Source organism: Sorghum bicolor, chromosome 5 (assembly GCF_000003195.3).
Source record: "Sorghum bicolor cultivar BTx623 chromosome 5, Sorghum_bicolor_NCBIv3, whole genome shotgun sequence".
Taxonomy (NCBI): domain Eukaryota; kingdom Viridiplantae; phylum Streptophyta; class Magnoliopsida; order Poales; family Poaceae; genus Sorghum; species Sorghum bicolor.
Genome location: NC_012874.2, coordinates 1,664,084 through 1,684,365, shown reverse-complemented (window position 1 = coordinate 1,684,365; position 20,282 = coordinate 1,664,084). Strand labels below are relative to the sequence as shown.

Sequence of the window (20,282 nt, the reverse complement as noted above, 5' to 3'; positions counted from 1 at the left end):
AATCAAATTGAAATCTTTTTTATTTACCTTGGTTCTTTGGGAGGCACAAAATATTACAGCTAGCTAGCTAGCTAGCTAGGATTTTGATATATACACACAGGCATCGAAATGGTACCTTAATTATGTATACCTCTCAAGAAACTACAAAAAACAATTGAGCCGCAGTATATATGCCATGCAAAAGATACATAAGTAGTGTTCTTCCAATCCATAATATTTTGGTTTAGTACAAAAGACATGTAAAATATGTATCCGATGATGATACCAAAACTATATTATATATAAGTTCCAAACTATATGTGTCACCTATAAAAGTATATATATATATATATGAGCACCACCAGCTAACAAGGAAATAAATCCTCACCAACAAACTGTTACGCATCATCCTCCTGTATCAGACTAATTAATGAATCAAGCAACCAACAAAACTGCCACACAACTACTAACGACACGATCGATCACTAAATTTTCCGCAGCGCAGCTCCACCATTACTACTTGCTTGTATGGTAACCTGCAGCATAATTTCCCCTGTAGTTCCCAGCAAGCCTCTGCTGCGGCACAACATTATTCTGCGCAATTATTCCGGCCGCCGCCACCGAGGAACCCGCCGGCGGCAAACCAGCGCCGAAGTTCGGAGAGACGCCGCAGCCGCTTCCTAGAACTTTCGCCACCATTGCCTGGTGGTGCAAGCTGTAGTTCGTCCCCATTGCTGCTTTGTTGTCTGCCGCGTGACGAAGCATGTTCCAGGAGGCGGAGCTGTCGTCGTCGTTGTTCTTCGTTGCAGCTGCTACTGAGTTGGCCACGGCCGCCGCGTGCTGTGAGTAGTTGCTGCCGTCAGTCGGCAGGCCGACGAAGCGACTACTCGTAGTCGTCGTCGTCGTCGTCAATCCGGCGTTGGCGGCGGCGGCGGCGGTGGTGGTGTGAACAGGATACAGCAAGTCCGCGTTGTACGGCGGCGCTGCGGCGCTGATGGTCGTCGTCGTCGTGCTGGGCGTCAAAGGCAAGCTGGAGTTGAAGTAGCTGGAGTAATCCAGCAAAGAGTCGACGAGGAACTCGTCGCCGCCTTCGCCGGCCTCGACGGAGCTGACGTTGGGCGTTCCGGCGGAGGAGTAGTGCTCCTCGCCGCCGCCGCCGCCGGCCTTCTTGCTGCTGGCCTCTTCGCCTCCTTTGTGGTGCACCTTGCACACGACCCATTCATCCTGAACATGCATAAAAGCAAAAATGAAAAAAAAAAAGACACGATTTTTCAACACGACCAAGAAGAGAATATTAGTGTTGTTGAAGTAGCTAGCATCAGTAGAACTGAACCACACGTTACTACCTTGGGATTGAATCGTAGATTGGAGTTGGAGTCGTTGGTGTGCCTGGACTTGCCATCAAGGCGAAATTCGTGCATCACCCAGTTGGTCTTGGTGCCCCTTGGAGCCCTGCCCATGTAGAACACCAGCGTCTTCTTCATCCCCACCAGCTCACGCCCAGGCTGCTTGAAGATCTCCCTGTCCTTGCCGGTGGCCTTCCAGTAGCCCTCCTTGGTGGCGCGGTTCGTGCGCGTGCCCGTCGGGTATTTCATGTCCTTGTGGCAGAAGAAGTACCACTCCTTCTCTCCCATGTTCGCCTTGCCTAAGTATCAACCAACGACATGATTTAATTAAATGGGGGAAAAACATAGAAACATTGTATTTAGCTACTATAAACCATCTATTTATTACATCTACTTATATATACATGTATATATAAAAAAACAAATGAAATCAGTATATGTATGTATATATATGTAGCTTACTTGGGAGATCCCATGGTTCGCACTTGTTGAGATCCACCTCCCCGATGGCGTGCGGCGCAAAGCTAGGGTTCAAGAACTTCTGCAGGAGGTAGCTGGTGATGACCTCCTCGTCTGTCGGATGGAACCTGAAGCCAGGAGGCAGGAACAGGTCGACTCCATGCTCTGATTTCACACTACGCTCCACCATGGCTGATCGATCAAGCTTGAAGCACTACTGCTGCTTGACTAGGAACAGAAGAGGAACCAATAGAAAGCAGCAGAGAGAGAAGCTAAGCTTTCTAGAGGAGGAGGAGGAGGAGGAGGAGGAGGAGGAGGAAGCTTGTGGGCACAAGAAAGGTGGAGGGAATCAATAGAAAGGGAGAAAGGGAGGAGGAAGCCAAGTTTTATAGTGCTGTGGTGACCGAGACCTGATCCTTGCTCTGGAAGAGGCCAGCCAGACACCTATGGCTTGCCTAGGAAGGAAAGTCTTCACACGGTTTTGATTAATTAGGACAAATAAATATACTATTAGTGAGCTAGGTCTAGTTAACTGCGTATCAATTGCCTAGGTCTAGTTAATTAAGCCATCATGCGTGGCCATGGGATCAGAATTAAGATGTGTCAATGTGTCATCAGATAGAATATATGGTGATTTAGTTTAGCTTTTACAGATTTTTCTTTTTTTTTCTACAGTGTGAGTGTGACAGCTATTTACAACTGGGGTGGGGTTAGGGGGGTGTACTAAGTAATTGTCACAAAGGCTTCTAAAGTAGGCCACATGACCCCTATTTTTATTTTGAGGCCTTGTTTAATTTTTAAGATTTCTCGTCACATCGAATCTTCCGGCATATGCATGAAGTATTAAATATAGATAAAAAATAATTAATTGCACAATTTACCTGTAATTTACGAGATGAATCTTTTGAACCTAGTTAGTCCATGAGATTGGACAATAATTGTCAAATACAAATAAAAGTGCTACATTATTAGCCAAACACAAAAATTTTCGCGAACTAAACAAGGCATGAATCATAGTTTGCTATAAAACATCATCATGCATACACTCACTATCCAAAAACACCGGCAAGAAGGTTTCCCTCATGGTATATGTCACCGACGGTGAAGGCAATGGGGTAATTTCCTGAAGATTTAAAGGCCGATAGGGAAAGTTCAAATTTTCCCTAATGGTACACCAACCGATAGGAAACGAATTACCGACGGTACATGTCAAAATGTTAGAAAAAATTTTCCATGACAGTAGTAGAGAAACTGTCAGGGTTTAGTCCATGGTTTTCCATCAGGACAAACTTTCTCTAATAGTCAGACCCTAACGGCCCATCCCTGATGGTCACAACAGCCTCCTTGATGGTTTCTAGTCCTTTTCCTGATGGTTTCGTCCATCACAAAAAAAATTGCCAATGCATGCTAGAAGTATTTAAAAATCGACTGATTAGTAAAGAAAAATCTATTGAATTCCTCACATTACAATTATTAGTGGCACTATATGTGTCATGGAGTCCTACTATTGCTCCATCTTGGGTGACACCCACCTTCATGAATTTCTATGTGGTTTAGAGTTGGGGTTTTTGTTTGGATTAAGGATGTATGGATTCTTGCAGTCCTTTTGGGCCTTATGGCTTGTAGCTCCAGTGTTTGGCGGAAGTTGCTAGATTGACGTTGGATGCGGGACAATATGGTTGTGGGTCTGGTAGGGGGGATAGAGTGTTGATTGGATTGGCAATGGTGGCATTCTGACTCTCTAGAGTGGCTAGTTAAGTTTGATTGTGGTCGGACAAGAGGGGATACATGCACACAACATTGAGATGATGGGGCCTCGCCAGATTTGGGGATGATGATGGTGAGCCAATTGGAAGGTATAGGGTGGTTGTGCAGAGGTAGAATACAAAATGGTGGTAGCGGCTAGCAAAAATGATAGGGTTAGAGTTTGGGCAAACCCTTTTGTACAAAACGAAATTGATCCCAGACTTTGACCAAAGAAACCATCACAATTTAATGGAACGATTAACTACTACCTTAGTCCCGCAAAGAGTGTCATTGTCTAGTATTTTTCTAAGTCAAACAATCTAAAATTTGTCTAAGTTTATATGAAAACGTACCAATATCTATGATACCAAATTAATATGATCAGATTTATTTTAAAATATATCTTCATAGTAAATCTTTTTTGTGTCATAAATGTTGATACTTTTCTCTATAAACATGTGCCTTGTTTAGTTCCTAAATTTTTTCAAAATTCTCCGTTACATCGAATCTTACGATACATGCATGAAGCATTAAATATAGATAAAAATATTACTAATTATACAGTTTACCTGTAATTTGCGGGACAAATCTTTTGAGCCTAGTTAGTCCATAATTGGACAATAATTGTCAAATAAAAACAAAAGTGCTACAATAGTGAAATCCAAAATTTTTTGCGAACTAAATAAGGCCTTGGTTGATGGTGCAAATTTTGTTGACTTGGGACAACACCAAACCTTTACTCTTGAATTATGAGACAGAGGTAGTATTTGTCATCTTTATGGGTGAGTGCCAACAAATTTAATGTGCCACTTGAGGGGGCGATGTGAGAGGGTAACCGTCATCACTGTGCATGGGTAAAAAGAATTAAGTGCCGCATAATCTCAGACGACTAATAAGCCCGTTTTTCCACTCTTTCCCTTGATTTTTTTCTATACACAAAAGAAATTTTTAGCTTTGGGACGGATCGACGAGTTTGTCCAGGTCATTCGCACATATTTTTAGTCAAGTATACCGGTAGGAGATGTTGATTTTTAGTTTTATATTACTAGATGTTTCGGCAACTGGCCTGGTTCGGTTTCTTGGTAATTGCCATCTCTTTTGACAAAACTGAGCGCGTCGCTGTCGCTCTCAGCCCGCATTCATGGCCGGAACTGCATGCATGGGCGGATTCCTTCCTTGGCAAAGAGGCGTCTACAGTTTTCTCTTCATTTTCTGTGTATGTTTTCTTTTTGGGTTTTGGGATCGATCAACCACTCAGCATGTGCACATTTGCAATTCGTAGCTCGGCAAATGAAAAATAAGTAATTGTATACTTTGTCTGACGAATCTTTTGAACTTAGAGCAACTCCAACAGCTTGACTATTCTTGTTGTAGAGGCTATTTTAGAATTTGCATAACAAAAAAGTAGACTCCAACAGATATGCTATCTGGTTTTATAAAATAGAAAATTGGCTATCCTTTGATTTTTGGTGGCCATATATAGTCAACCACTGACACTAGTCATCTCATTTTGTAAAATAGTATGGCTGCAGGCGCTTGGCCTCCAGATGCCACTGCAGGCTCGGACAACACTAAGTTGGTGGCGCAGGCTGCGGAAGCTTGCTGAAGGTACGCAATGGAAGAGGCTGGACTCTCTGTTTGCCTTGGTGTCGTGGCAGATATGGAAGGAAAGGAACGCAAGATGCTTCAGAGATGCGACGGCGCCGGTTGCTGAGCTGCTGCAACTCAACAAAATGGAGGCAGATCGCTGGATCGATGCAGGGGCACTGGGGTTAAGGGTGCTAGCTGATCGTTAAGAGCCTGAACTCCATCTTTTTGCAGTTGATAGTTACTTTAGAATGTAGCCTCAAGATCCCCGGCTAAGCCGGTCTTTTTGTACTCAAATTGTTTCCTTCTCAATGCAATGATACGCAATTCTCTTGCGTATTCGAGAAAAAAAATAGTATGGCTGTTGTGGATCTCTTATTTTTTAAAAAGTTTTCTATTTTACAAAATGACTAAACAATAGAATTTGACTAGTAATTTTAGCCAATTCGGAGATGCTCTTAGTCAGAGGCGGAGCCAGACAAAAAACTAGGGAGGGCAAGATGAGGGTAAGGCTTGGTTCAAGAATTTCTTTCCTTTCAAATACCTATTACTATGATGGCTGAAGCAGGGTTGTTTAAGAAATTTTTAGACCACTGGGGGTGCCATGGCCCCTGCTACCACCCTCTGGCTACGCCACTGCTCTTAGTTAGTCCATGGCTGAACAATAATTGTCAAATACAAATGAAAGTATTACACTAGTTGAATCAAAAAAGATTGCGAAACAAGACCATAGTTGGCACCTTCAAAAAAAAAAAGAAAACAAAAACAAGAGGCCTTGTTTAGTTTCGAAAAGTGAAAACTTTTCGGTACTGTAGCATTTTCGTTTGTTTGTGACAAATATTATCTAATTATAGACTAACTAGGATCAAAAGATTCGTCTCGTGATTTACCGCTAAACTGTGTAATTAGTTTTTGTTTTCGTCAATATTTAATGTTTCATGCATGTGCCACAAGATTCGATGTGACGGGGAATCTTGAAAACTTTTTGGTTTTCAGGGTGAACTAAAGGCTGTAGAGTTGACAAAGACATGCTGACAGAGTGACGACAGATTGGATCTTTTTTCCCTGTATGGAGGTCAGAGATAGCCTACCATGATGGCTGTTCACACCGGCTACCATGGAACAACCGAACTGAAACCGGTCAGCATGGGATTCCAGAACCTCATCATGTACTCGCTAGACCACGTGCTGCTGTAGGTTGGTCCAGAGTGCACAGTGCTCGTACGCACGCGCCGTCCATCTGCCACGATGATCTGGCTGGCCCCGGCCAGCCGGACGGTGGTGGGGTGTACCGGTACGGTGTGCTATTGGATAAATTTGGCGGCCAGCCGGCGCCGGATCGATCGAGTTCAAAGCCGATCTTGACTCGTCCATCCAGGTAGGCTTCCTAGCTACATATAGACTGATGATATATATGATATGGTAAGCTTATCTCCGTACATCGCTGTGGAAAGTAGGAGTAGTTGTTGGCACTGAGGCTTTTTTTAGACGTAAAAACTTTCTAGATTTTGCTACCGTAGCATTTTCGTTTGTGGTAAATATTGTCTAATCATAGACTAACTAGGATTAAAAGATTCGTCTCGCGATTTACAGATAAACTATGTAATTAGTTTTTTGTTTTCGTTTATATTTAATGCTTCATGTATGTGCCGCAAGATTCGATGTGATGGAGAATTTTGAAAATTTTTTGGTTTTTAGGATGAACTAAACAAGGCGTGACTATTAGTGTCAAAAAGATGTGAAGTGTCTATATAGAAAGGGGCAGATGACACTGTTCTTCTTTTAGGACCAAAAAGTCCGGTGAATACTAGGGGCTCCAATAAACATATGTTTACGATCGATGGATTAATTAGAATTATTTGGACTGTATATATAGGACTATATATAGGACAAGATATATAGCTAGCTGTGTTATTAGTGTCATGTTAAACTTATATCTTCACGGGTTTATTCATGTATACATGTGTGTAAAGGAAAAGATCTTTATGTGAAATTAATGTCGACTGTATGAGCATGATTCATGTCGTCCACAAGAGGCCACACAGGATGTGATACTGGTCAAAGGAACAGATCATATATAGGATAGAATATGGAGTGATGGAGACACTCCACGTCGTACGACCCTGATGGGTACGCCATGTCCACCTAAGCTAGCTTAAAGCAGGGAGATGATGTTCGCCATTAGAGCAACTTCAACATTTGACTAAGACCCCCAAAAAAGCCTGGTTTTGTGGTAGAAAAAAAGAAGTCTTAGAAAAAGTACGTCCTTCCAAGAGTACCCTATTTTTGGAGCCGAAACCGGTGATATACCACCAGCAGCCGGCTATGCGTGGCCCAAGCTTGACCATGAGTGGCTAGGGTTAACGAGAGGGTTACGTGTTGCCATGGTTGAGCAAGGGCGGCTAGGGCGTGACTAGGGCATTTAGATGGTGTGGATGGCGGTATGAGTCACAATCCTTCGTCGTTTTTCCGAAGGTAACTGCTGGATAATCCGTCATCAGACGACAATGACAAATGCATTTATTGTGTGCTGCTTAAATAGTGTGTAAACTTTTTCTGCAGTGTCCAAAAGAAAACATGGCGACTCTATTCCATATCAGGATTACTTGGCAGATGATCCTACTCCTACCTGTGCCATGCCAATTTCCGATGGGGGTTCGTATATATGTGTGTTTTTTTTGATTTATTAATCATTAATGTTAATGCCGAATTCTGATTACTCTTTATTTGGGTAGGTTTAGAATGGCTCAGGATCTGTCTATATCTTTTATAAAGCTAATCCGCACTACAAAATTTATCTAAACAAGCAAGTTGTCCACATATATCACTCTCCACTAACTATCCACATCACCCCCCCACAAATTTACAATCTCTTAATTGCAAGCTATCCATATCATCTTCACTTAGTTTCATTTTATAATTTTCACAATTTCTACAGCAACGCGCGAAGTATCTTCAGTTTTTACACATTATGAATGCTATCAAAGATCATGATAGCCACTTCGTGCAGAAGAGAAATACAAGTTACACACTTCGATTAAGTTGCCAGTGAATTGTAAACATTACTTAATATGTTCCTGATACGATATATATAAACATTCAGGAGGCGAGGCATGGCGACCGCAGGAGCCGCGAGGCCGGCGCTGGGCTCATCAGCCGCCGGCAGATCAGCGCCTTGGTGCAGAGACAAGTCACCAGCAGAGCAGAGCCTTCGGCAGATAGTAGTGCTTTGGTGCAGACTGCACCGTGGTGTCCTCAATATGACTGAATGTTAAGTCCAGACTGTAATTGTTGTGAACTGAATGTTACTTCTAAATGTAATTATGAGATTTGAGACTGATGGTGGTTTTGCAGACGCTGGCATGTATGTATGCTCTCTTCTGGACTGTAATTGATCTGCACTGAATGTTAGTAGATATCGAACTGATCCTAGAACATCTTCTTCCATGTATGTATGTATGATCTCTGAATATGCAGTGCTCTCTAATAAGGATGTTTGCCCTGAGATTAATTTCCAATGAGTTGCCGTCAGTTGGTAATACGACACGGGTAAGTTACATGATGGAACTGCATCATTGACTTGCTGAAAACAAGAACAGGACTGCACATGGCACTACATTGAGACTGAAATATAGTGCAGGTCAGGTGTTGAAATTCAGTATGGCGAAATGCTTCATAACTAAAAGTTTACAGAATGGCGAAGTATGAGACTAAGTGGATAGATAAGCTGACCAAAAAAATGTAAAAACTATGTCATGTTCACTAATTACGTGTTATGGTGCATATTTGCAGCTAGAGAGGAGCTATGTCGACGAAAGCTAGTCGGCAGTCTACCTTGGGGTATACCCACGGTAGTAGTTTATCGGTAGACGGTGCGCAAACTACGAACTCGATGGTGACGCAAGACACGGACAAGCTTTTTATCCAGGTTCGGCCGCCGAGTTGGCGTAATACCTACGTCCTGCGTCTGGTGTATTGATTTGTGTTGAGAGAATATGATATGATGTGTCCTCTAGGGGACCCCTGCCCCTCCTTATATATCCTGAAGGGACAGAGTTACAAGCAAAGTATCCTATTTGGTACAATATCTTGTAGCCTTGCGGTGCACGCCGACCAGTCGTGCGCCGCACGTCTTCATCTTGTGGGCCGAGCCACCTCTGATGGTGCGGCCCATATAGGCCCGTGAGGGTATAGGGGTTTATACCCCCACAGCTAGTCCCCGAGCACCATGTATTGTGATGTAACACGCCGTCTTGAGCTTCTTCGATCAGCGAGGCTTGACGTCTTCAATAAACAGGAAAGTCGCCCAAACAGTTGCAACGGTATTTTGACAAACTCAAAAGACAGTTGATCAACATTGACATCGAAGAAGCAGGTTGTTCGAAGAATGCATGGTGCTCTTAATTAAAAAAGATTTCTTTCCTGGTGAAGTGTGCCCACTTTACTTTTCTAAAAAGTATAGACCTCAAAATAGCAAGCATATTCACCGCAAGGTGAAGTGTGCCCACTTAGTCCCCGAGCCTGGTAGTAGGTGACGTAGACACGTGGTGCCAGGGTCAAAAGAAAAGTTCTTAAAGAAATTCTGAAACTGAGATGCATCGTCAGATGCATCGTACCGATGTAGTCCCCGAGCTTGCTGGAAGGCGAAGTATGAGCCTTGTAGCAAGGTCTAAAAAATTGAATTTACCAGTCCCCGAGCATATCATGCTCGTCTGCAATTGAATAGACTAATCGACCAGTCTCCGAGCATATAACGCTCGGTGGTCGGTACAGTCACCGAATTCTCATGGTGGGCTGGTCGACCAGTCCCTGAGCGTATAGTGCTCGGTGGTCGGTGCAGTCCCCGAATTCTCAAATTGGTGGGCTGGTCGACCAGTCCCCGAGCGTATAGTGCTCGGTGGTCGGTGCAGTCCCCAAGCTCTTAAATTGGTGAGCTGGTCGACCAGTCCCCGAGCGTATAGTGCTCGGTGGTCGGTGCAGTCCCCAAGTTCTTAAATTGGTGAGCTGGTCGACCAGTCCCCGAGCGTATAGTGCTCGGTGGTCGGCACAGTCCCCGAGCACGGCGTAGGGACCGGTGGACAAGTCCCCGAGCGTGGTTGGGAACGTAAACGTGCTCGGTGGTCGGCACAGTCTTCGAGCATAGCATAGAGAGTAGTCGACAAGTCCCCGAGCGTGGTTGGGAACGTAAACGTGCTCGGTGGTCGGAGCAGTCCCCGGGCACAGCGTAGGGAATAGTCGACGAGTCCCCGAGCGTAGCTTGTCGACTGGGCCAAACCCCTGAAAAATAAATATAAAGAATAGGTAGTACATGATGTATAAATAAACTTTAGATAAAAATCAGTACTGAGATAAGTTTTAGATTTTTTGTTATAAAATTAGCACAAGTAGTTAATTCATCCTAGAGCTTGTACCAGCTCTGGTCTAGCCAACAATCAGCATGAGGTGCGGAACCTAGGCATGCGTAGGATTGTCAGCCACGTCAGAGAGTACTGCCGACCACCCGGAACGCAGAGGACGGATCTCGTGCACGTGTAGGGAGGAGTCGGAGACAGTACCGGCTCTGGAAAGCTCGTGTAGGAGAAAAAACTAGTCGGCTAAAAAAGTTGTTTTGAAGAATAATAAAAAATATTATGCCAAAAATAAATAAGATATTAGAAGTGTACTTATCTTTGGATGAAAGTCTAGTTAGTGACGACAAAATTGTCCGGCCTTCGAGCTTTTTCGACTTGTCATGATGGTGGTCGCTGTTGTCGTAGTGTCGTTCTTCGCGGCGATTATTATTGTGACTCGTGGTCAGAGCAAGTAGGCCAAACAATTTGGTCGATGGCCCGAGCAGGTCGGTGTTGTCGATCTGCCTCCCTTTGTAGCAGGGAAGCGGGTGACGCGTTGTCGGCGTGGTCGGAGACGTTGCTGGAGTAGTCGGAGTCGTAGCCAGCGTGGTTGAAGCCGCCGCCGACGTCGATGAAGAAGTGGTTGGCGCAGATCGGATCTACACCTCCTCCGTGGTCATGGCGGTGAAGTTGTTGAAGCTGACGGTGAACGTGAAGTCGCCCGCCATGGCCGCGAAGTCGGGGATGATGGCCATCTTGTTCGTCGGGAGAGCTGTACGCACACCCCCTACCTGGCGCGCCACTGTCGACGAAAGCTAGTCGGCAGTCTACCTTGGGGTATACCCACGGTAGTAGTTTATCGGTAGACGGTGCGCAAACTACGAACTCGATGGTGACGCAAGACACGGACAAGCTTTTTATCCAGGTTCGGCCGCCGAGTTGGCGTAATACCTACGTCCTGCGTCTGGTGTATTGATTTGTGTTGAGAGAATATGATATGATGTGTCCTCTAGGGGACCCCTGCCCCTCCTTATATATCCTGAAGGGACAGAGTTACAAGCAAAGTATCCTATTTGGTACAATATCTTGTAGCCTTGCGGTGCACGCCGACCAGTCGTGCGCCGCACGTCTTCATCTTGTGGGCCGAGCCACCTCTGATGGTGCGGCCCATATAGGCCCGTGAGGGTATAGGGGTTTATACCCCCACAAGCTATGAGACTGAGTTATTCACATGTTCCCTTCCTTCCTCAGGACTGTCAGATTCCATTTGGAGTGGAGGGCAGATCTAACCTACATCTTCATTGTGTTGCCTATTCCATGGCAAAAGTGGACGCTTGTTTGAAGCAACAATAAGCTATATGCTTAGACACTGTAATCGAGCGGCTCTGCTAAGCCATGGGTGCCAATGATCTACATTCATGTAGTTGAGCATCAGTAACAGGATACGCTGATCGGATTTTTTTTTGTGGGGGGGGGGGGGGGGGGGATCTAGTTTTTCTTTCTTTCTCTTTGTAAATATTTTTTGTGCCCACGTGAGTAACAGGAAACGATAATCCATCTTGCAAATCTGACTCCCCTATTCTAAATTATAGTTCCGAAAAAAATATACAGTAAGTGAGAGTATTTTCTGAATAAAATAAAATATAGATAAAAAACGTTGCAAGTAATAAGATGAAAATCTGAAAGAAAAAATCTAGATCCACTACATCATGACAGGTACACCAAGAGCTAATATAACTTAAGACAAGGTGGTTTCACCAATTAGATATTGAAGACACACGGTTGTCACACGAAAAGAGGAAAACACATATCTATAAAGTATTGGTCAATCTATCTATTTGGGTATTTTGTTAGAAAATAAATATAGAAATAGTACGAAGATGAAAACCAATTTGATTAGTTTTATGTACAAAATTTGGTTATGAACTTATTATAATACTTATGGCTTATATTATAAGATTCTACAAACTTCTAAGACTTACTACCTCTATCCTAAAAAGGTGTAATTTTGGGTATGGATCAAGAAAAATTTCCTTAAGTATGAAAAATTTATATAAAAATATTATTAATATTTATGACTGGGTTTGGGTCGAGTCAAATTTCCTTAAGTTTGATGTAACTTATTATTAACATTTATGACTCCAAATAGGTATGCTATAAGTTTTTTTTGGTAGAATCCAATTATAATTATTGGGTATCATAGATAATATATTTTTATATATTTGATCAAAGCTAAGAAAAATAATTTGTAGAAAGGTAGAATCTTTTTTTTTTACAAAGGGAGTGTACGATAAGATTATAGCCCATTCATGCACAGGATCACACGTGGACAAAGCGAGTGATGGCTAATTGTAAGTAGGGAGCAAATTTTGGGTCCATGTGGCCCATTTGTGTGGTATAGAACTGTGCTGCTGAGCATTGTGGCCCATTTAAGTTAGGCCAGGTTGGTTACTCTACAGGACCCATTTTAGCATGTGAGTTCAAGGCAAAACTGTACCAATTACATTAGGAATCCTATCGTCGTGATTACACAAATGTGAATCACAGGATCAGAAATTCAGAACAGCTACGTGAGTTCACGTCACAGCAAGCAACCAATTATTAATGGCTAGCTAGTGGCTAAGCTCATTCTAGAAACGGAATAATCAACCGTCGTTTGACATTATAGCAGGTGCAATTCAAAGAGATCCTAGTAAGCTCCAAAACCTTTCATTAGCAAACTAGCTTAGCTTTTCATGAGCACGCTTAGCGCGAGATAATCTATGATATGTAGTAGGGCATGACTTCAGCAACACCGGGCTTGGACCTTACCATGTCTTATCTGCTTTCTTATCGACCATCATCTCTTTCAAGCTATAGACTATATAGCCTTATTTGGCAGAGTTTGGTATTTGTATCATCAAGCAATTAAGATAATGGCGTTCAGTTGAATTATTTTATTTGTAGTTTAGTCTATTTAAATCACTATTTACTCTTGAAATTTGATCAAATAAACTTAGATATATGAAAACTGGAGCTGTACCAAATAGGCGTATAAGTTCTTGGCAAACACTTTTTTCAAAAAAAATATATAATGGATCAAATTCTGTATTTCAGACATCATCCTTCGAGGACACTAAACATAATACAAGAGTGTGACGGCTACTACCAAAACTAACACTAGGTAGCACATGTCATAAGGTATATGTAGCCTAGCTGAGACATCAGAATATCGATCCCAAGTTCCCAACACATGTGCATCACTGATGTGTATAGCTAGATCTGATCAGGAAGGGGAAGCAGTTTGGAGATATGGAGCAGTTGGATGGATCTTACAGCATGGTTAGGTTCTTCAGAATGCATCTGACGACCCCATGGTGCCGACTACCAGCTAATAAGTAAAATTTCTTGGCGATTGCTTCCAAGTTTGGGTTTGCAAAGAGAGGTAGATCGATCGTCTGGGAAAGCAAAGTAATTAATAATAATATACAGCTGCATTGTTTGCATTATCTTCTTGTACTGCACGTACCCGACGACTGATTATATATATTGTGTGCGTATGAAAGAGCTAGCTACAAGCTAAGCATAAACAAATCGCTGTCTCCGATGAGGAGACTTTCGAAACCAAATGGGGAGGATCAACCAAACCCTATATAGGGCTTATCTAGGAGCTCTCCATGTCATCTATGTGGACCGCCAATAACCATGCATGCTTATATATTATATATATGACCCTGTTTGGTTGGGGCTAGTAAACTTAATTTACCACATATCACATTAAATGTTTAGATACGTGTATAAAATATTAAATATAGACTATTACGAAACTAAAAATACAACTAGAGAGTAATTTAGAAAACAAACCTTTTAAATCTAATTAGTTCATAATTAGACACTAATTATTAAATAAAACAAAAATACTACCCTATCTATTAAACTTTAATTAACACCCAAAACCAAACACCCTGAATAAACAACAAGTGGTGTTTGCAGCAACGTGCGCCGCCGCCGTCGTTGTCTTCCCGGCGTGCCTGCTGCCATTATTAGAATATCACTATCTCCGGTGATGACGTTTCGTCATAGCATTGGTCCACTCATGCATATGCACGCATGGATGCCGATGCCGATATATCTTTTGCGTGTGACCAGTCTACATGCATGCTATGCAAGTAATCGTGGACTCTCGGGATTTAACCCGGTTCATTTGTCCTCAAGCATACTATTTGTTGCTTGGACATTGGTTTCGTCAGTGACAAAAAAAATCTAAATCAGCAAGAAGCCAAGAACATTTGTGATGTGGAATTACTATATGTATATATATATGCACCCTCTCTGTCCATCAATGTGTAAAGCAAGAGATTTCTCAGATGAAATTGATGCATGTTTACTGTATAGAAATTAGTCAAACAAAGCTCCATGCATGTTCACATGATGTTGATTTATTTCATAAATAATTGAAAATATATTTTAAGCAATAATAGGTCAAAATCTACTCTGGGTGCAAGACAAATTATTCTACCATTACATTAATGGAGCAGAGAGAGAGAGAGAGATCGAGAGAGAGATACTACTCTTTCCGTTTCAGAAAGAATACAATTCTAGAACAGTGTCATATTTTAGTACTAACTATATAAATAAAAGAGTATTAATATTATGATACCAAATAAATAATATTAGATAATTACGAAATATATTTTTATAACAAATTAATTTAAAGTCATAAATATGAATAGATTCACTAAAAATTTGATTTAATCTGAATTACTCTATGTGGCACGTAATCTATATAATTGCATTCTTTTTGGGACGACCCGAGGTAGTATATCATACTACCTGCTAGCTTCAATGGCACAAGCTTGGACAAGGTCGCGATGCACTGACCACGTACGTTTTACTCTGATGCATCCGTAGCCACAACGGGACGAGCAGGTAGGAACAACCAACAAAGGTATATTCCAATAGAACAACAACTATGGTCTATGGATTCATCCATCTAACTGGATAAGGCATACCAATTAAGCAGCACATGCTGAATACAAATACTCCCATAAAAATATAGATATAGTACAAGAAACGTGGTCATCGTTCATTGATCCACAGGTGGCTTTAAGTCGTAGTAGTACACCTCCTATTTTACAATAAAAATATTTTACACTAAAAAAATGGAAAGAAAATACTCAAGAGAAACTCAATTTGAGTTGTGCGTTCCGGTCACAAGCAAGCAACAATAATCCAGTTCTTCCTCTGATCATTGGATCTCCACTTCTCCCCAGACGGTGACAACGTTCCAATGGCGGAAAAATCGATCACCCGTCGGCTCTGTTTGTTCTTGTGTTAAACTTTTGTATATGAATTCACATCAAGATCTCTCAGTTTCGAACACGGGAAAAAAAATCATGTTCCTGAGTAGTTTCTCATGTAAAATTAAACTGCTGTGAAACTCCTGACGATTCTTATGAAATTCCTGCGTTCGAAACAGGCCAGATACTAGCTACTACTACTGCATCTCCAGGAATGGGTAGCTGAGCAGGCTGCTGTACTGAAACAACCCACTCGTGTCCACAACCTGCTGGTTGCAGTAGCTGCTGTTCTTTGAATCAGTTGGCAGCACCGCCTTCAGTTTCTTACTGAAACCGTTGCTGCCTGCACCCTCGTCCATGGCGCCGGCGGCTGTCATCATCATCATCCGTTTCCTCTTGTTCACACCGTTGTCATAGTTATTATTAGCAACGACGACATAATCTGAACATGCCGCGTTTGTGTGTGGCAAATAATTTAAGTGGCTGTTGTTCAACTTGTTGTTGTTGTTGTTGTTGTTATAGTTGTTTATTAGTGCTTGGTGCGTTTCATGTGTTGTAGTTGTGTAGATTAGAGGAGGAGGGTTCTGCTGCGGCTGCGGCAGTTGTTCTTGGTTGCCATCAACAGGGCCATCGGCCAGGATCTGCGACAGCGCCGAGTAGTCGATGCTGTTGAGCAGGTCGGTGAGCGAGCACGACTTGGTCATCGTCAGCGTCGTTGTCTGATGCAACTGGAACTGGAACTGCTCCTGCTCAAGTGATTCTGACTTTGGGGATTCCTGCTCTACGGTGGAAGAGCCATCCTGCTCCTGCTCCGACAACAACTGGAACTGGAAGTCGTTGCTCTTCTTGTGGATCCTGCACAGCACCCAGTCGTCCAGCTGAAAAAATTAAACGTAAACGAACATGCATGTCAGGCTGCCAGCCGTGCAATAAGTAACTGCAAAACCAAAGCAAAATATTCAGAGTCTCAGAGCCTAGCTAACGAACCCTCATGGATCCTCCTCTGCGCTTGGCCGCCGTTGTCTTGCCGTCGGCGTCGGCGGTGACGAGGCGGTACTCGTGCATGATCCAGTCGGTCTTGACGCCCCTGGGCGGCCGGCCGCCGTAGAAGACGAGCGCCTTCTTGACGCCGATGTTCTGGCCGGTGGGCGTGGACATGATGGCCTTGTCGGTGCCGGTGGCCTTCCAGTACCCCGACCCGGCGGCGCGGTTGGGGCGCGCGCCGTTGGGGTATTTTCTGTCCCGTGGGCTGAAGAAGTACCACTCGCTCTCGCCGAACAGCGCCTTGGCTGAAACAAATCGAATCAAATAATTAATCGATTAGGCTAATTCTGTGTGTATGGGTGTGCTTGTGTAGTGTTGGAAGATAAACTAGCTAGCAAGCAGCCTGATGGATCATGGATGGAATCATTAATTGGCTGAAACTACATATGGTAATTAATTAATTACCGGGGAGATCCCAGGGGTTGCACTGGTAGATGTTGACCTCGGCGATGATGGGGACAGGGCAAGGGATGGAGGCGGCCTGGTTCATGAGGTAGTGGACGATGAGCTCCTCGTCAGTGGGGTGGAAACGGAACCCCGCTGGGAGGTTTAGGTTTGGAACGGCGGCCACTCTGCAGCAGCTACTGCTGCTGCGGCTAGGGCTGGGGCTAGGCATGGCCGCCGCCGCCATGGAAAACCAATTATCAATGGCTGACTGGGAATGGCCGACTGATAAGAGATCACTGGAGAGCTCAGGGGGAGAGACGACTGTCAGAGAGCTAGAGAGAGAAAGAGAGAGGATCTCGAACTCTTAAGGAAGGAAGGAGATGAGAGACTAGCAAGAGTCTTGAAATTTTTGAGATGGAGGGTCTGGGGCTCCCTTTTATAGACAGTAGATCAGCTCATCAGCCTCAGAGTACGCGGTAGGTGTGGTGGTGGTGGATTAGCATGGCCATGACGACGTCGTCATCGTCGAGGGGTAGAATGGAGAATTGGCACCGGCCAGCCGTCGATAGCCCAGCCTCGTACGGGATCGGCACCTTGTTTTCACACGTAAACAAACCGGGATCAAGTACTGCGTTTACAGTAAAGTTAATATCAAGTACTGCGTTTACAGTAAGTTAATGTAACTATTGGTCAGAATGCAAAATACACCGTAGTATAATACGGCGTCAAACACGGGGTGTGATAGATGGAATTGCTGGCCTGGTTTGCCCTTGGGCCCGTGGTTATCGATCGGCGTGGATCCACGTAGGACACCCGTGTGCGAGGGTCAAGAACGTGGATAAACCCAAGGTTTTTTTTTGTTTTGTTTTTGACAGCGATATCTAGGACGGCGACGACGGAGGAGGAGAAGGGCATCTACGGCGCCGGCGGGCCGGCTACGGCCACGTGTCGAGCGGCGATGCCCGCCAATGATATGCGCCATGGTTTTTGGCTTTGGCAGCTTCGCGCGACGACCACGTATGTAGGAGCCTGGGAGTAGCTGCAGCTCCTTTTGTGGGGGCCGCCGCCTTCTGGAAACCATGCATGGCCTGCTCTGTTTTATATTTTTTTATATTATATATATATATATATATATATATATATATATATATATATATATATATACACTCAAGAGAGGACCATGTGCCGGCTCAAACGTAACTGAGTTTATCTGCAACGAATGGTTCCTGAATTCCAATAGGGAAGCATCTCCAAGAGATTAGATAAAACGTTTTGTAAAGCTAAATTTGGCTATTATTGAGAAAAAAACCTCTCCAACAGATTGTGTAAATGGTTCTGCAAATTTTGACCCTCTTCATTCCGTAAATTTCGCTAGCTAGTATTGGACAGCCAGCGTCGCTAGCTATCGGCACTTTTCCGGCATACGGATCCCTCTTCTTCTCGCAGAAATAAACGTGACTAATTTGCCGTGCTAGTAGAAGCCTTGCACCGGCCACCGCGGTGACCAGAGCCACGACAGACACTTCTTCCCTTACTTACCATCATCGGAGCTCTTGGAGTTGCCGTTAGACCCGGCGCCGCACCCACACGCCGGCTCCTGCCCCTGCGCGACCAGGCGAGGGCAGCAGCCGGCCCGCCAGACATCTCCTGCCTATTTGCAGTTCTCGGCACTGAGACACTCCCTATGCTACATGCATGTACGTATGCAAGAGGAGCTACTACCGGTGAACGGCACGACGGAACGTGCTGGGTAGCAAAGAAAGTTTATGCGCAACATGATGATATAGCACTTTTAAATATAGATAATGGCAATTTTACAGAGACTGTTGGATTAGTCTAACTTTTTAGAGAGGCTTTTATTTTAGACAACAGCAAAATCACTAAATTTAGCTAATTCTTTTGACTAATCTCTTGGAGTTGCTCTAAGAACCTGGTTGGATCACTGGACTAAACTAATTTAGTCTAAATCAAACAAACGTGTACACTAATTCTTTGTAAGTCTGACCTTAGTAGTCCATACACTTTGAAAGAGCATCTGGGCCCCTAGTGATTTCGGTGATTAATGACATCATGATTACTATGACTAACGTGTGTTTTGCAGAGGCAAAGTCATAGGTAAGGTCATGGTATATAGGTACTCGATGGACAGGGACGTACATGCCTACTTAATAGTGGAAATCGTTTCGGTTTTTAAAGGATGGATGGACATCGTCAAGACTAGACTAGGTCTAAGTGCCATATGGTGAAGAAGGGCACTTAGAGTAGTTTAGGACTTTGTTCTCCTTTGACCGTACTATTAAGAGGGGCTTTGATCTAGTAGCTTGACTTAGGCAAGGCTTTAGGTTTAGGTGTGGTGCACACTTGGTAAACCTAGCACTAGGAAGCTCAGAGATAGTCCTTAGATCGAGAGGAGCAAACTTCGTTTTGGAGCGATCGCGTTTCGACGAGGTTTGGGTGCCCAAAGGGGCACCGGACGCTGCACCGGACGCTCTGTGAGTGCGTCCGGTGAGGTCCCTAGCCGTTAGAATAGTGTGGTGCTTCGGGTTAGGCACCGGACGCTAGCACCGGAAGCACCGGGTAGCGTCCGGTCCCTTACCCAGGGAGGTTGCAAGCCTCCCCTGAGCACCGGACGCTAGCACCGGACGCTCCGTGTAGCGTCCGGTCCCTTGCGCAGGGAGCATGTAAAGTTCTCCCAAGCACCGAACGGTGCACCGGACGCTGAGAGTTAGCGTCCGGTGACCTGTCAGAGAAAAGTGCAGGTAGCTGTTATGTCGCACCGGACGCTCGGTGCAGTGCGTCCGGTGCAACATAATGTGCGTCCGGTGACCCCGTTTTCAGTGGAAAACGGTTGGCCGACCTTTGGACTTCGTGGATAGTATTTGTACTCCTCCACCTCGTCCATGAGAGGTCTCTTGCCCATTTGAACATCAGAGAACCTTGTTGTGGAGCAAGAGAGTTGCAAGAGCCTAGAGAGGATTGAGATTTGAGTGATTTCTTGAGAGAATCCTTCTCTAGTGAGTTCCAAGAGTCAAGTGTGCATCCACCACTCTCTAGAGCCTTGTTTGTGTCAAGTGAGAGTTCGTTGCTTGTTACTCTTGGTGATCGCCATCACCTAGACGGTTCGG

General features: G+C 44.0%; 2 protein-coding genes across 2 annotated transcripts; both read right to left on the bottom strand.

Moving 5' to 3' along the window:
• LOC8067634 (NAC domain-containing protein 77) lies at window positions 299–2,140 on the bottom strand. Its single transcript, XM_002448875.2, has 3 exons — window positions 1,788–2,140; window positions 1,326–1,624; window positions 299–1,203 (listed from the first exon to the last, which is right to left on the bottom strand). The coding sequence occupies exons 1-3, from the start codon at window positions 1,972–1,974 to the stop codon at window positions 496–498; spliced, it is 1,194 nt and encodes a 397-aa protein (XP_002448920.1). The 5' UTR covers window positions 1,975–2,140; the 3' UTR covers window positions 299–495.
• Window positions 15,436–17,564, bottom strand: LOC8083036 (NAC transcription factor 29). Its single transcript, XM_002448874.2, has 3 exons — window positions 17,176–17,564; window positions 16,714–17,015; window positions 15,436–16,604 (listed from the first exon to the last, which is right to left on the bottom strand). The coding sequence occupies exons 1-3, from the start codon at window positions 17,399–17,401 to the stop codon at window positions 15,924–15,926; spliced, it is 1,209 nt and encodes a 402-aa protein (XP_002448919.1). The 5' UTR covers window positions 17,402–17,564; the 3' UTR covers window positions 15,436–15,923.

Coding starts and splice junctions, on each gene's coding strand:
- LOC8067634 (XM_002448875.2), bottom strand. CDS start 1,974: ATGGTGGAGCGTAGTGTGAAATCAGAGCATGGAGTCGACCTGTTCCTG. Junction 1,625..1,787: donor CGAACCATGGGATCTCCCAA/GTAAGCTACATA, acceptor GTTGATACTTAG/GCAAGGCGAACATGGGAGAG. Junction 1,204..1,325: donor ATCTACGATTCAATCCCAAG/GTAGTAACGTGT, acceptor ATGCATGTTCAG/GATGAATGGGTCGTGTGCAA.
- LOC8083036 (XM_002448874.2), bottom strand. CDS start 17,401: ATGGCGGCGGCGGCCATGCCTAGCCCCAGCCCTAGCCGCAGCAGCAGT. Junction 17,016..17,175: donor CAACCCCTGGGATCTCCCCG/GTAATTAATTAA, acceptor GATTTGTTTCAG/CCAAGGCGCTGTTCGGCGAG. Junction 16,605..16,713: donor GCAGAGGAGGATCCATGAGG/GTTCGTTAGCTA, acceptor TAATTTTTTCAG/CTGGACGACTGGGTGCTGTG.